Source organism: Mandrillus leucophaeus, unplaced genomic scaffold (genome assembly GCF_000951045.1).
Source record: "Mandrillus leucophaeus isolate KB7577 unplaced genomic scaffold, Mleu.le_1.0 Scaffold1354, whole genome shotgun sequence".
Taxonomy (NCBI): Eukaryota; Metazoa; Chordata; class Mammalia; order Primates; family Cercopithecidae; genus Mandrillus; species Mandrillus leucophaeus.
This window is the reverse complement of record NW_012101315.1, coordinates 175,510-189,788: the sequence shown is the minus strand read 5'-3', so window position 1 is coordinate 189,788 and position 14,279 is coordinate 175,510. Positions and strand designations below refer to the sequence as shown.

The following is a 14,279-nucleotide window of genomic DNA, read 5'->3' as shown; positions in this document are numbered from 1 at the left end:
AAAAAAAAAAAAAAAAAAAAAAAAATCAGGTAATGACAGTTTCATAAAGAAATGACCTCCCCAGTCATGATTATATATTGTGCAAAGATCTCTAACATGTTTCAAAAACCTTTAGAAATCATTGGTAGCCAATAATTCATGAATCCTTCTAAGAATAATTTCTTGTGGTAATAATTTCCATTCAATGTTACCATTATATTTTTGTGCTCTAGTGTGTCAGTCGCTTCTACTATCTGGTTAGCCTCATATCCTATCCGTAGTCCATCAGTGTTACGGGGAGACATATGACCTATATCTTTCAGGCAGGCACAACTAAGAAATGACAAATTCATCCCACTATGCTAGCCATACAATTTGAAATTACAGCTCATCTAGTTCAATTTTTCATTTTAGAGATGAGAAATCAGGCCCAGAATAAGAGAGGGATTTACTTGCTTTATTTTATTATGAAGCAACATGTATCCCAGAAAAAAAAAAAAAAAAAAGCATAAAGTGAACCAAGTTCGACAGTTCTTATGTGTTTTGCTTCAATTTGCGTTTTGACTGATTTCACCTGAAATAACTACTTCCTTGAAGTGCTTTCCAGTTTAATACAAAACAACAACAACAACAACACCCACTTTCCTTGAATAAGAACAATGAATCAACTTGCAGCCTCCTTAGTTTGGGTTTTCTGATTATTTAGTCTGTCTTCTTTTGACTCCTAACTAACTATAGAAACTGAAAGATAAGCTTTTTAATCAATTGCCAAGTATTGAGCATAATATCATGTAACCTCTGCATGCTCAGAAAATGATAATTCCTCCTGGAAAATGAAATATGCTATCAATTAATTAATTTTATTGAGGAGAGAGTGGCAGTTAAAAATATTGATTGGTTTATTTGTTGAATTAAACATGTTCTAATACATTGGTTTCTTTTACATTGTGCTCATATAACCTGGATGAAATTAAAAGCCACATGCATTGTTATTTGAGGGATGTTGATAGGAGTGGTGCTCCCTGAATATGCATAATAAAATAGCAGATAATATACTAAACACATTACATGTTTCATTGTCCTATAGGTAAGGTCTTATTAATATCCCATTTTATACTTGAGAAAAAATAATATTCCAAGTGATTAAGAAAGATACTTTTCAGGAAAAGTATCCTGCTAGTAAGTGATAGAGCAAGGATTTAAATCCAAACTGTTTGACTCCAAAGCTGTATGCAGTAGCCACTAGATTATACAACCTGCATGGGACTTTCGATTTTTCAAATAATGTATTTAATTCTTTTGGGAAAGACATTAGGACATCTCCTTTGTTAACTCATTTCAGTACAATAAAACCTTGATTGTCACAATGCTCAATTTGGACACTGATGACAGTTTATTATTTACTAAGGACTAGTTTTTGTTTGTTTTAGTCCCTGTTAAAAACTACTCTGTGGAGAAGATAATTTTCACTAATACAGACAGCCAAGAAACAACCAAAGAAATTATAGATGTATTTGACTATGTAAAAATTTAGCATTTGTGCACAGCAAAATACACTGCAAAATAATTACGAGGCATGAAAGTTAGGGAAAATACAACAAGGAAGACAGATGAAGGAGTAATACCTATAATATGCAAAGATACTTTAATAAATGCAGGAAACATAAATAACCCATGTGAAAAATGGACAAAGAATACAAAGAAATAATTCTCAAAAGATCAAACTTATGGTACGACAAACATTCAAAAGATATTTAAACTAACTAGCATTCAGGATAATCCAAATTGAAGTACCAAGGAGATATCATTATACATCCATTAAAATGGCAAAAGTTAGGAGGAGCTGTAACAACTATTGCTGACCAAGATGCAAAGAAATATGTATTATTTCTTTATTTTTAAATAAAACAATAAGAAAACCTCACTTCCTCCTCTCCCAGCTGTCAGACACTTTCTCTCCTGCTCCCAGATGCCACCACTGTGTGTGTGTGTTTGTTTGTGTGTGTGTGTGTGTATGTGTCTGTGTGTGTTTGTTTGTGTGTGTGTATGTGTCTGTGTGTATTTGAATGTTTGATATGGTAAAGTGAACCTTAGAGAGAAGTATGGAATGAAACATAGTAAGTTGTTGGTAAGTGGTACCTAGAAAGGAGAAAAAAGTGAGGGGTGAAAGTGGGAATGAGTAGAGAGATAAGCAAAAATAAAAAACTTAAAAGATGTAAAGAAAACAAATTCAGAATGTGTGGAATTGACAGATAAAATTCTGTGTGTGTTTTCATAAGCAAGTTGGAAATAAGAACAATAACATTAAATGTATGTCTAATGACTTATATGGATGACCATGGTATTGTCAAGTGAGAAAATAAGTTGTACTTTACTACATGTGCATGATTGTATTTTGGTCAAAACAAATTATGTAATTGTCTCTCTCTCTCTCTCTCTCCCTCCTTACATTTGCTTATACAAGGAAATGGTGTAAGAGAGAAAAATGGATCCCAGGCTGCTAACATTGTTTACCTCAAGAAGATAAGAAAGTAAGGAGATATGGCATCAGAAAGTGGACATAAGGATCTAAATGATTAGCTTTTCTTTACATATTTTATATTGTTTCTGTTTTTGTATTTGTATTTTTGTTGAAGATTATATATACACATACAGAATGGAAATCAAAACACCCTAAACATAACACCCTACTTTTCTACCTTAGCAGCTGGAATATAAAGAATTCTTCACTTATGTTTGAGAATATTGCTAAGATTTATAAACATAATATAAAATGTAAATAATCTTTTTTTTTTTTTTTTTTTTTTTTTTTTTTGAGACGGAGTCTCGCTCTGCCGCCCAGGCTGGAGTGCAGTGGCCGGATCTCAGCTCACTGCAAGCTCCGCCTCCCGGGTTCACGCCATTCTCCTGCCTCAGCCTCCCCAGTAGCTGGGACTACAGGCGCCCGCCACCTCGCCCAGCTAATTTTTTGTATTTTTTAGTAGAAAATCCAGGAGTGTAAACAGTGCTGACCCTGAAACACAGCACTACTTATGTGGTTCTTATGTGCTGCTGTGAGAATCACTAGGACTCCAGGGGAGGAGAAAAGGAGAAAAGCCATCATTCTTCAAGCCCATATTAAAAAACAAACAAACAAACAAACAAACAAACAAAGGAGAAAACTCCATAAGATTCAATAACAAAGTTTGTTCATAAGTTCCCCATACACAATTGAGCAGGATACATAGGTATTCTCTTCCAGACATCCAATTAGAATGTAAAGTGCATTTTTGTGACTCCCCCAACTTAAAAAAATACTTGTTTTAATGACATATCTAGAGTAAAAATGCTTGGAAAAAGGGATATCCGAATCTCGACTACTGTGATATGTAGCTCTTTAGAGGGACTAAATTCTCAACCAACTAAATATAACATAGGTGCTGTTTTTGAATCTGTGGATATATATATATATATTTATTGTATTATAATAATTATTATAATTATTATATATATTATATTTACATATATACCAAATATATATTATATATCAGAATTCAGGTTCTATGCAGGCAGTGAATCTTGCCTGTTTTTTCATATATATATTATATATTTGGTATATATATGAAAAAACAGGCAAGATTCACTGCCTGCATAGAACCTGAATTCTGATGACCAACATAATTAACAAACAAAATAATAAAATATAATTTTATATAAAGATAAATTCAATGAAGCCAAATAATGTATGACACAGTGTTTGGAGGGTGACTGGATAGTGGTGGAGGAGAGGGTAACATAAAGTAATGTAGTCAGGGAAGGCTTCTCTAAAGAGAACACTTAAGCTGAAAAATTAAATAATGAAAAAGAATAGACATGCAAAGATCTGTGGGAGGAACATTCTAATCAATGGAAACAGCACATGAAAAGGCTTAGCAAGAAAATAATCTTGGTGTTTATGAGAAACAAAAATAATTCCAGTTTGGTTAGATGACAAGAGAAAAAGCAAAAAGTGCTACATGGTTATGGAGAAAAATGGGTACGGGCTAAAGATTGTAGACACTGAAAGCTAGACTAAGAAATTTTATTCTGCCAGACTTGGTGGCTTACACCTACAATCTCAGCACTTTGGGAAGACAAGGCTGGAAGATTGCTTGAGCACAGGAGTTCAAGACCAACCTGGGCAACATAATGAGTTAATGGATAGCCAGATGCTAATGATGGTGATGATTGGAGCAATGAAGGTGGTAGTAATGGAGATAAGGAAAGTGGACTCATTCAGGATATATTTTGGAGGTAGAGTAAACAAGTCTTGCTGATTGATTACCTGTGGAGAGTGAGAAAAAGAAGTGAGAAAGATATTATGTCCAGGCTTAAAAAAATCAACTGGCTGGATGGTGGTGCCATCTGATAAGATGAAGGCGGCTAAGGGAGGAATAGAACTTAGTGTGGGATTAAAAGTATTATTTAAACATTTTAAGTTTGAGATGCCCAGTAGATACTATAGTGGAGATTTCAAGTAAGTGGCTGGAGAGATTTTGGAGCTCAATGGGAAGGTCATAACTGGAGATATTAATTTTGTAATCATCAATACATAGATAATATTTAAAACCATTCAACACTATAAACTCACAAAGGGAGTATTGTAAATAGAGAGTGTCCAGAACAAAGAAAGGATCATTCCAATTTTTAATAATGAGGCAGAGAAGAATACAATAAAGGTGGTTAAAAGCTACCACATGTAGAAATAAAAACAGGAGAGCACAGAGTCATAGAAGTGAAGTAATGCAAGTATTTCCAGACAGAGAGGTTAGTTTAAATGCTGTTGAATTATGAAATAACCTGAAGAGGGAGGAAAAGCCTGTTGATATGGCCACAAGAAGGTATTTGGTAATCTTTAAAGGAAAAGTTTCAGTGGAGTAGTAGAGATAGAAAAGCCTAACTGAATGGTGAGAATGCATATGGAAGTTTATTAAAGAGTCTTGGCATGAATTGTACAAGCCTAGAACATATCCTGAAAGATGTTTTTTAAAATTAAAATTAATCCTTGTACTCAATTTTTTTTCTTATATGTTACTTACTTTTCCTAAAAACTGCCTGTGGAAAAGAGCCTAGCTATTTGAGAGTCTTTCTTCTTATTTATCTTAAAAATTATTCCCCAGTGTACTTTTATTTCTTATAAGTATTGTCACACTAGTGGCTAGCCATTCATTAACTCAGTCTGGTGGAGAGAGAATATATCACCTAGAGCAAGGGGGTCATTAATCAACTCTGAGTCTCAAAGCAGAGTTTTGGGGTCTTCTAGGAGAAAGCTAGACTTGAAACCCAGGCTTTCTGAGAGTGATACAAGGTGTTTTTATCTTCCAAAAAATATTAATATATAAGGAGTAAATTGATGTATGTATGTAAAGTTTTATTATAAACCAAAGATAGAAAATATTTGGAATATAAGATAAAATAGATCTCTCTGAGCCTAAAAGAGGAAATATAAATTTCCTGAGTTAGAAGAACAAGAAGGTGACAAGGAGGAGAAATGAGGAGAAGAAAGGGAGGAGGAAATTAATGAAAATGAGAAGCTTAGGGTCAAGAACTAGCCATATCTACAGATGCCCTGAGTTTAAAAGGTCAGAGGGCAGCAGCCCTACCATGCTTAGAATAAACAATGAATACCATGCAAGCATAGGAAACAAAGGTGGATGCCCAGAAATCATGTAAATTAGTTACTCCCAACCAAAAATTGTAGAGACAGAAAGGGAGGAAACATGTGGAATAGGGACTTAATATGGTTTGGCTGTGTCTCCACCCAAATCTCATCTTGAATTGTAACCTCCACAATTCACACATGTTGTGGGAGGAGCCCAGTGGAAAGTGATTGAATTATGGAGGCGGGTCTTTCCTACACTGTTCTTGTGATAGTGAAGATTCTCAAAAGATCTGATGGTTTTAAAAACATGAGCTTCTCTGCACAAGCTCTCTTTGCCTGCTGTCATCCAACTAAGATGTGACTTGCTCCTCCTTGCCTTCTGCCGTGATTGTGAGGCCTCCCCAAACACATGGAACTGTGAGTCCAATTAAACCTCTTTCTTTTGTAAATTGCTCAGTCTCAGGTATATCTTTATCAGCAGTGTAAGCACTAATCCAGAACTCCTCTGTCTAATGTAAGATGTCTATTTAAGCTTTCCCTTACAATCAGACTATTTGGGGAAGGGATTGCAGGGAAAGTCTCCTGGATGAGAGAAGTATTAGCTTTAAGTTGGCAGAGTATTTACCTCCAAATAGACAAAGTTAACATGAGACTTATAAATTAGAGAAGATATATTTATTTCTGAAAAGTTAACTTTTGTTTCCTGATATCAGTTATAATGAGGGCTCATAAAAACTGCACTTGAGATATGGATTAAATAATATTTTTTTTTTTTTTTTTGCACAGCTGAATCTTGGCATGTATTCCACCTGCTACGTATGCCTTTTGGTTAATCTAGCTTTTACTGTATTCATCAACTTCTCAGGAAATGTCTTTATATCTCGCTTAAATCTGCCCCTATAGAAGTTTTAGTCAATTTTCATTTTTGTTCTTTTCCAAGCATAAAACTTAACCACTTTCTTTTTTTTGCAAAATGACCTTCTTTATACATAACTTCACATGTTTTCTTAAATCACAAGTCATTTCTGTCTTCTCTAGTCAAAATAATTTCTATTCTCTTAAATTTATAACTTTTTTGCGATATTCTGCATCCTTGTGAGGTACTCTTTATTTTTCTTACCTTTGAGTTAAAAAGTTGTCAATATTCTAGTAAAAGATAACTATTATTTGGAGAAAACAGAAATTCAGACTCTAAAAATGTCTTTCAAATTTTATATCCATTTTAGTCTAAAAATAAAACAATAGTAAACTTACCAAAGGAGCATATCTTGGTTTTGGAGGTGGAGGAGGCATCTTGCACCGACAAAGACGTTTGACTTTTGGTGATGGTAGAGAAGGCTCACAAGCAGGGAGTGGTGGTCTTTCTCTTGATGGAGGAACTCTACCTATACTTGCCTTTTCTCCTTTTTCCTTGAATGTAGTCTTTTTGGATGACATTCTGAATCCTCTCCTTAATTCCAGTCCTTCCAGCTTTGAATTTGCAGATATGCCATACGATTCATCAATTTTCTTCTTAGCCCCAGGTTTATATAGTGCCTCTTCAGATTCAGTATCTGAACTTTTGATTTGTGTAGATGTTTTAAAGCCTGTCTTGGAAGATTCATCAAATTCAGCATCAGTAGATTCTGTGTCCTTCCTTGCATCCTTCTTGACATCTTTCTTTGAACCTTTCCTTTCCTTCTTTGAGTCTTTCTTTTCTTTCTTTAACTCCAAATCAGATTCAGTTTCAGTAGATTCTGCATTTTTCTTTGCATCCTTCTTTCTGTCATCTTTCTTTGAATCTTTCCTTCCCTTCTTTTCATCCTTTTTACCCTTTTTTGAATCTCCTTTTGGTTCAGAGTCAGCATCAGTAGATTCTTCATCACTCTTGACAGACTTTTTATTATCTGTCTTTGAACCTTTTTTATACTTTTTTTCATCTTTCTGACTTTTCTTTGACTCCAATTCAGATTCAGAATCAGTAGAGACTGTACTTTTCTTCGCATCCTTTTTCTTGTCATCTTTCTTTGAAGCCTTCTTTGACTTTCTTGAATCTTCGTTTGCATCCTTTGCGTCTCCTGATTCAGTATCAGTAGACTCTGGGTAATTCTTTGTGTCCTTTTTCCTGTCATCTTTCTTTAAATTTTTCTTATCCTTCTTTGTATCTTTCCTTGCATCCTTTGAGTCTCCAGATTCAGCATCAGTAGACTCTGTGTCCTTCTTTACATTCTTTTTCTTGTCATCTTTCTTGGCATCTTTCTTAACTTTCTTTGAATCTTTCTTAACATCCTTTGAGTCTTCAGATTCAGCATCAGAGCTTTTCTTTGCACTCTTTTTTGTGTCCTTCTTTGCAGGCTTCTTTGAATTATTCTGTGAATAATTCCTTAAGCATGTATCAAAATGTATGGATTCATCATCAGACTCTCCCACTAACATGAGGAAATCAGCATTTAAACTATTTTCTGAGCAAATCTCTGATATGGCATCATTACTAGTCCTTGACCTCTTCAAATCTTTCTTTGGATTGTTCTTTGTATATATGAATTTAGTGTTCGTCTTCTTGGAATTCTTTGAATCTTTCTTATCTTTTTGTGAATAATTTTTTGAGACTGTCTTAGAATTTTGGGATTCTGGATTTGTTTCTGAATTGGGTTTTGACTTCTTAGATGGTTCATTTTCATGTGATGATTTTAAGGGAGTTTTATCTGCCTCGTTTTGTCTTTTAGTTTTCTCATCTTCTACTGTTTGCTTGGATTCTGGATTTGTTGCATATGAGCCTCCTTTTTTCTTGGAATCTTTCTTCAAAGGTGTTCCTCTTTTTTCATCTTTGGAGTTCTTATATTCTGCTTTTTTAAGATGGGTTTTGGAAGCATAAAGATGTCTGAATGGAGTCTGTTCCCTGGCAGCTGTGTAAATAGGTGGTCGTTGCAAAATTTTTCTTAAAGAATGCCTTATCCATCCATGAGCTGGTTTCTGGCCTTCCTCTAGTTTTCTTTGGTCATGCCTCTGAAAAGACTGGTTAGAATAATAATACACATTTGTGAATGAGTTATATCTTTCTATATTGAAACATAAAAAGTTTATATTTTTACTAACCATCTGTTTAAACTTAGGTTTTTTTCTCTCTTTCAAGGTTGTGTGTGTGTGTGTGTGTGTGTGTGTGTGTGTGTGTAAGAGAGAGACAGAAAGAGAGAGATAACTCCACTTTGGAAATAAAATGACTTTAGTGGGAATTTTGTGATTCCATTAATGATTCTTATTGATATTAGAGCAGGCCCACAGTGATCTATGACATTCCAGGACTTGTCCTCAAAAACCAACAGTAGACTTTTGGGAATTCTATATGGGGAGAATCTTTTGGAAAAAACTGAACACTGTCTATTCCCAAGTTAAATCAGAAATAAACTGATCCACTTGAAGTTTGTCATGACAGTTCCTGTAATAGTTGTAAAACCCTAGCTTAATTTCTACTCCTGCTTTTAAAGTGCCTTGTAAAATTGAGATTCTATGACCCCAACTGCACCGCACAAAAAGAAACAAAGACATAAACTGAATGAAATAAACAGATGCTTGATTCACATTAACTTGTGCAGCAGTGGTGTAATTTATTTTCAACTCTCACCCAAATATTTGCCAAATCTAGTTAGTTGTCATAAATAACCGTAAAGACTGATTTTAGAATTGCTTCTTATTTTCCCTCAACTATTCAGTAGAGGTGCCAACAAGCAAATGGTAATATGGAATTAAAAGATAACCTGAAGAGAAGCATGAAAGTTGGATCACTACAGATGTAATAAATTACCCTCGAATAAATGCATTGACTGTAACTTCGCTCTGGGAGATGCTTTAAAATTGCTTGATATCATAATAGGTGATCTATACATGCTTGTTTTTCCTTTTGCTAATTGATAGGATAACTCCACTTTAGAGAAACGGTAGAAAACTTGAATCTCTTAATATCGAGTCTCCTGAATTTCATATTTTGTAAAATAAGGAGACCTTGAAACCTCATCAAGATCAGTTTCTGCTCTAATATATAAATTTTAACTGCTTTTTGCAGTTGGTAAACATGCCTGATAGAACCTGCCAGGTGCAGTATTAGGTTCTCCAGCTTGCTTAGATAATGTCTTTGATGTGGATAATTATGTAGAAATATGAGCTTAATCTAAAGCAGTAGGGGCAGTCTGTTGTACAGAAAATTACAAATTAAAAAAAAAAATCTTCCAACAGGTAGTAAAAGTCAAGTTACAAAGGTCTTATATTTATAAATGCTTTAACAACTTAGATTTTGTTTTTAAAAATGACTTTTTCCATACTTACAGTAACTGTTATTTGTGATTTCAAAAGTCTTGATTTATCATTTGTACCTCTCTGGGGTGGTTTGGGAAATGTCAAAGCAAAATGTTTTTGATTCCATGATTTTCTGCTTGATTCACTGACTAAATGAGAAAGGATAATAAACAACTTGGAGTTAATGTCAGATGTTCCACAGACCTGAAATATTCTTGAAAAAGAAACACATTATTTAAATTAAACTAAGTTATAAATTAAAATATAGATTTTTTTCTCAGAGTTCCTACTTTATTTGCATAGCAATCAGAGAAAATAAAAACTATTTTTCTTATTTATCATTGAATTTTATTAAAAATAAATTTGTAATTTTATTTTCTACATTAAACTAATTTTCACAGATACTTAAATCATGATGGTAAAATAATAGAATCAGACAGTAGGAATAGAAAATAGAGATTTACTGTTTCCTTGAAAATATCTACATCATCTCCTCTATCTTGGCTTTTTTTTCTTTATGTCACTTTAGTTAGTTTGCAGACAATAAAATTTCTTCTATAGTCTTCATAATAACTAGCACGATGTTGACAACAGTCAGTAAAAGTCTTGATTGGTTACATCTGAGTGTTTCTTTTAGGACGTCTTTGACCTCAGTGGCATCCCAAACTGCAGGAATTAGGGCCCTAGGTGGAAATACTGCATTCCATTCTGGAGATTCTATTTAAAGAAGGACATACATACTTGAGGACAACCAGAATAGTGTGATCAGGAAGATCAAACTATCTGAAAACTATGTCAAAAGTGGAACTGGTAACGAAACTCAACATAGCTCTCTTGGGGACGGAGAGAACTAATCAGAGATATGGTTACTATATTTAGATTTTTAAAGAGCTGCTATATTGGTGAAAAGTAGTCATAGTAATAATAGCATAACTGCAACCACTAACACTCGTGTAGTGTTTACTATGTGCCAGACTGTGTTCTAAGCATTTTAGTAAACTTGTTTAATCTCTATAACAATGCTTTGAATTAGGTAATATAATTGTCTCCATTTTACAGATGTGGAAAAATAAAGCACAGAGATGGGGAGAGGTTAAATTAATTGCTCCAAATCGTAAAGCTAGTAAGTAGCAGAGTTGATTTGAACCTAGGTGCTTTGGGCCCAGAGCCCATGCTCTTAATCACAATGTTATAGACTTCTTTTATACGTATCCTGAGGAGTGGGCTAGAACCAATAGGTAATAGTTATAACAGTGCAGGCAGATTTCAGCTCCGTATATTAAAGTAAACGTTCCTAAAGTTGCAGCTGTTTAACAAATGGGTTGTTCATTAACTATTTTCATCTCTCTGACTATATTTGCCCTCTTTACTTTAATTATGAATTCTAAAAACAAGGGAATCTTACACAAGTAAAATTGGTTTGTATTATGAAGCAGAGCAAACTAAATAAATCTTTCTTCAAAACCAGTGAGTGCAAATCTACATCAAGGCCAGAAATATACACACACATATACACCAACCAACATACACATACAAATATCACGCATACATGCTTTTATAAAATTTTTACAAAAATTCATAGCAGTTTCTGCTTTATCACATTTACTGGAATACACTAGTCATTAGTTCCTAAAATTATTTTCCAATCTAAGAAAAATTAAACTTCATTAACTAAATTCTTACTTGGAATGGAATTGTCATATGTTCTGATGTTTACTTCTAGTCTATTAAAAGAAGAAAATGCTTTAATTAAATTTGTATTATGGACAATAAATAATACATTTTTAAGTAAACTATCCTTTATTTCTAAGAAACAAAGCCCAATGCTATGTTTAAGCAGTGATTTGGAACTGTCTTATTGTCACTCATTATTATAACAAATTCTTCAATCATAACACTTCAAAAACTTGTATTCATTCTCTTATCTCCATTATTTAAGAATGTCTACCTTTAATCCATATTAGTCTCCCTATTCAAAATCAATTGTATTTTTAACAGACATTTAAAAACCTGAAATAAAAATACTAACTTAATTAAGTAATCTGTTACTTAATAACAAATAAGTAAATTGAACGAGTTCAGCCTCAAAATATTCTCTAGTGAAAAATTCTAAGTCAGAATTTTCTTAGTTCACTGAAAAAGTTCTGAAGTAAACTCACATTTTAATGTTTTCACAAATTACATCAAATCACTAATCATGTCTTATGGGGGGCACATATAAGTGTTGATCTGGATTTTGAATTGTCTCTCCACACAGGGATAATTGATCCATGATATTCTCCATTTGGAAGGTGCCCATTTGATTTGGTACTAATCAGTATTGTCTACCAAAAATAAACATGGCATAATGTGTTTTGAAAGTGTTACTTCCTTATTAGCTAGAATGGTAAATTCAACCATTGCTACAGCTGAGGTTGTGCTTATATAAACGCATGTCCCAGTAAGCTTGTCCAACCCGTGGCCTGCAGGCCACATGTGGCTCAGAAGGGGTTTGAATGAAACTCAGCACAAATTTGTAAACTTTCTTAAAACATTATGAGGTTTTTTTTTGTTTTTTTGGTTTTTTGGTTTTTTTTGCTATTTGTTTTTTTGTTGATCAGCTATCATTAGTGTTAGTGTATTATATGTGTGACCCAAGAGAATTATTCTTCTAATATGGTCCAGGGAAGCTGAATGATTACACACCCCTGCCTTAGGGCTTTACTTTTTTGACTTACCTAAATCATCAGGTATTAAAACACAAAACAAAAATAAGTCAAAATGATAAAATGTATTTTTTATTTTATTTATTTTCTTTTTAGTGTTCTATATTTTTATTTATTTATTTTTTCATTATTATACTTTAAGTTCTAGGGTACATGTGCACAACGTGCAGGTTTGTTACATACGTATACATGTGCCATGTTGGTGTGCTGCACCCATCAACTCGTCAGCACCCATCAACTCGTCATTTACATCAGGTATAACTCCCAATGCCATCCCTTCCCCCTCCCCCCTCCCCATAATAGGTCCCAGTGTGTGATGTTCCCCTTCCCATGTCCAAGTGATCTCATTGTTCAATTCCCACCTATGAGTGAGAACACGCAGTGTTTGGTTTTCTGTTCTTGCAATAGTTTGCTGAGAATGATGGTTTCTAGCTGCATCCATGTCCCTACAAAGGACACAAACTCATCCTTTTTTATGGCTGCATAGTATTCCATGGTGTATATGTGCCACATTTTCTTAATCCAGTCTGTCACTGATGGACATTTGGGTTGATTCCAAGTCTTTGCTATTGTGAATAGTGTCGCAATAAACATACGTGTGCATGTGTCTATAGCAGCATGATTTATAATCCTTTGGGTATATACCCAGTAACACGATGGCTGGGTCATATGGTATTTCTAGTTCTAGATCCTTGAGGAATCGCCATACTGTTTTCCACAATGGTTGAACTAGTTTACAATCCCACCATCAGTGTAAAAGTGTTCCTATTTTTCCACATCCTCTCCAGCACCTGTTGTTTCTTGACTTTTTAATGATTGCCATCCTAACTGGTGTGAGATGGTATCTCATTGTGGTTTTGATTTGCATTTCTCTGATGGTTAGTGATGATGAGCATTTTTTCATGTGTCTGTTGGCTATATGAATGTCTTCTTTTGAGAAATGTCTGTTCATATCCTTTGCCCACTTTTTGATGGGGTTGTTTGTTTTTTTCTTGTAAATTTGTTTGAGTTCTTTGTAGGTTCTGGATATTAGCCCTTTGTCAATAAAATGTATTTATATATGATGCAAATCTATTTTCATTTTCTAAAGTAAAGCTCTAGTGCCTAGCACAAAACCTGACACACACTCGTCATTAAATAACAACTGACATACTTATTTAGAAAGAACTTTGGAGACACTGAGCAATAAAATATCTAGTCCAGTAATTCGTAACTGGACGTAAACATCAAAATTAATTCAGAAGTTTTAAAAACATAAACACATCTGAGAACTGCTCTCAGAACCATGAATCAAAATTTCTGGGTTGAGTCAATAAAGTCTGTATTTAAAACTGTCTTAGATGATTTTGATACTCAGCTCTGTTTAAGAACTACTGCTCTGAATTGTTTTGAAAAAGAAAACTTTATAGATTTCTGAAATAGTTCAAGTTTGTGCTTTTGGTTTTTCCAAAGGTAATTGATCAATGACCCCCTATTTGTCTGTAGTGAAACCCCTTCATTCAATAGGGTAGCTAGAAGATGTTACGACATGTATCCCTGGAAATTTAGCAGTTTAGTAGTCGGCCATGCTGACTTGATCACTGCTTTTATACTCTAAGAAAAAGACTACACCTTTTGAGAAATGTCTGTTCATATCCTTTGCCCACTTTTTGATGGGGTTGTTTGTTTTTTTCTTGTAAATTTGGTTGAGTTCTTTGTAGGTTCTG

General features: G+C 33.9%; 1 protein-coding gene across 2 annotated transcripts in view; it reads right to left on the bottom strand.

Annotated features, from left to right (window-relative positions):
- Window positions 1-14,279, bottom strand: part of CYLC1 (cylicin, basic protein of sperm head cytoskeleton 1) — a 43,807-nt gene that overhangs the window by 5,293 nt on the left and 24,235 nt on the right. Inside the window, exons 2-4 of one of the 2 annotated variants that reach the window (XM_011973209.1) lie at window positions 11,552-11,592; window positions 9,899-10,017; window positions 6,854-8,584 (exon numbers count right to left, since the gene is read on the bottom strand). In XM_011973209.1, the coding sequence (XP_011828599.1) occupies window positions 6,854-8,584; window positions 9,899-10,017; window positions 11,552-11,592 (1,891 nt within the window). The remainder of the gene's footprint in view (window positions 1-6,853; window positions 8,585-9,898; window positions 10,018-11,551; window positions 11,593-14,279) is intronic. The other variant, XM_011973210.1, reaches the window with a different exon arrangement.